General features: G+C 65.1%; 1 protein-coding gene across 1 annotated transcript; it reads right to left on the bottom strand.

Moving 5' to 3' along the window:
• Nucleotides 1-6: 6 nt before the first annotated feature.
• LOC105311767 (phospholipid phosphatase 2-like) lies at nucleotides 7-1,085 on the bottom strand (the record flags this gene model as incomplete). Its single annotated transcript, XM_011387675.2, has 2 exons — nucleotides 563-1,085; nucleotides 7-333 (listed from the first exon to the last, which is right to left on the bottom strand). Coding segments are annotated over exons 1-2 (351 nt in total), but the record flags the coding sequence as incomplete, so codon positions are not given.
• Between the last annotated feature and the right edge of the window lie 114 nt (nucleotides 1,086-1,199).

Here is a 1,199-nt window from a genome sequence, read left to right as displayed (position 1 = left end):
CCCAGGGGGAGCGGGACCCCAGGGGACGCGGGGGGACGCGCTGGGAGCAATGAGCACAGCAGACCGGGGTGGCAGAGAGCGGGGTGCAAGCGGGGTGCGGCGCGGACGAGACCCAGGGGGGGCTGAGGAAGGGGGTGGGGGCGCGGGGCGGCTCACAGTGAGGCCGGCCACCAGCGCCCCCTGCAGGAGGCCCACGAGCACGTCGCTCCAGTGGTGTTTGTGGTCCGACACGCGGGTGTAGCCCACGTAGAGGGCGAAGGCCACCAGGAAGAACTGCACCGTGGGCCGCAGCAGCCGCGCCCATTTCCAGCAGAGTCGGGCCTGCACGTAGAGCTGCGGGCCAGAGGGCGGGTCAGCCAGGGCCACCCGCGCCTGAGGCCCAGGGTGCAGAGCCAGGCGGGGCCCAGCGCCCGCAGCTGTCAGGAACCAGCCAGCTGAGCCCCGCCACCGCCTCCCGCACGCGCACGCGCCACGGTACAGACTCAGCACCCGAGGCGCAGCCAAAGGCGATGATGACGCGGCCGCGGTGGCGCACGCGGCAGGTCCTGGAAAACCGACTCACCGCCAAGAATGTCATGCAGTACATCCCGAAGGAGGAGTGTCCGGAGTAGAAAGACAGTCTGAGGAGGAACGGCTGGCATCAGGAGGCGCGATCGGAGGCCGGGACGGGCAGCTCGGGCAGCGGCTGCGCCTCCCCCCTGCACCCCAACCCGCCCCTGACTTCCCCGGCCTCACACAGAAGCGTGTTTGCTGTCAGACATCATGGGAGTCCCAAAAGGAGATGAGGGAGAGAAGGGGCGGATAGGCCATCTGAAGGAATAACGGCTGAAAAATCCCCCAAGTGTGGGGAAAACCATTAACCCACACACCCAAGAAACTCAATAAACTCTGAGAAGGAAAATCCCAAAGGCATCCACCCAGGCAATCGTTACAGTCACGCTGCCGACAGCCGGGGGACCTCGGGACGGCAGAGGCGGGAAGGGGCTCTTTGGGGGCTCATGGCGACCTCACAGCCACCTTGTCATCAGAACCCGCGCCCGCCAGAAGGCACCGGACTACGTCTCCGAAGAACCGAAACAGAGAACTTGTCAGCCAAGATGTCTAGGTCTGGCAAAATCGTCCTCTGGGACGGAGGAAGAAATAAGACATTTCCAGGATAAGACGCAGAGCTCGATGCCGCCACAAAATGTGCCGGGAAA

Source organism: Pteropus vampyrus, unplaced genomic scaffold, assembly GCF_000151845.1.
Source record: "Pteropus vampyrus isolate Shadow unplaced genomic scaffold, Pvam_2.0 Scaffold1000009147, whole genome shotgun sequence".
Taxonomy (NCBI): domain Eukaryota; kingdom Metazoa; phylum Chordata; class Mammalia; order Chiroptera; family Pteropodidae; genus Pteropus; species Pteropus vampyrus.
Note: the sequence above shows the minus strand (reverse complement) of the source record. Positions and strands in the feature narration are given on the sequence as shown.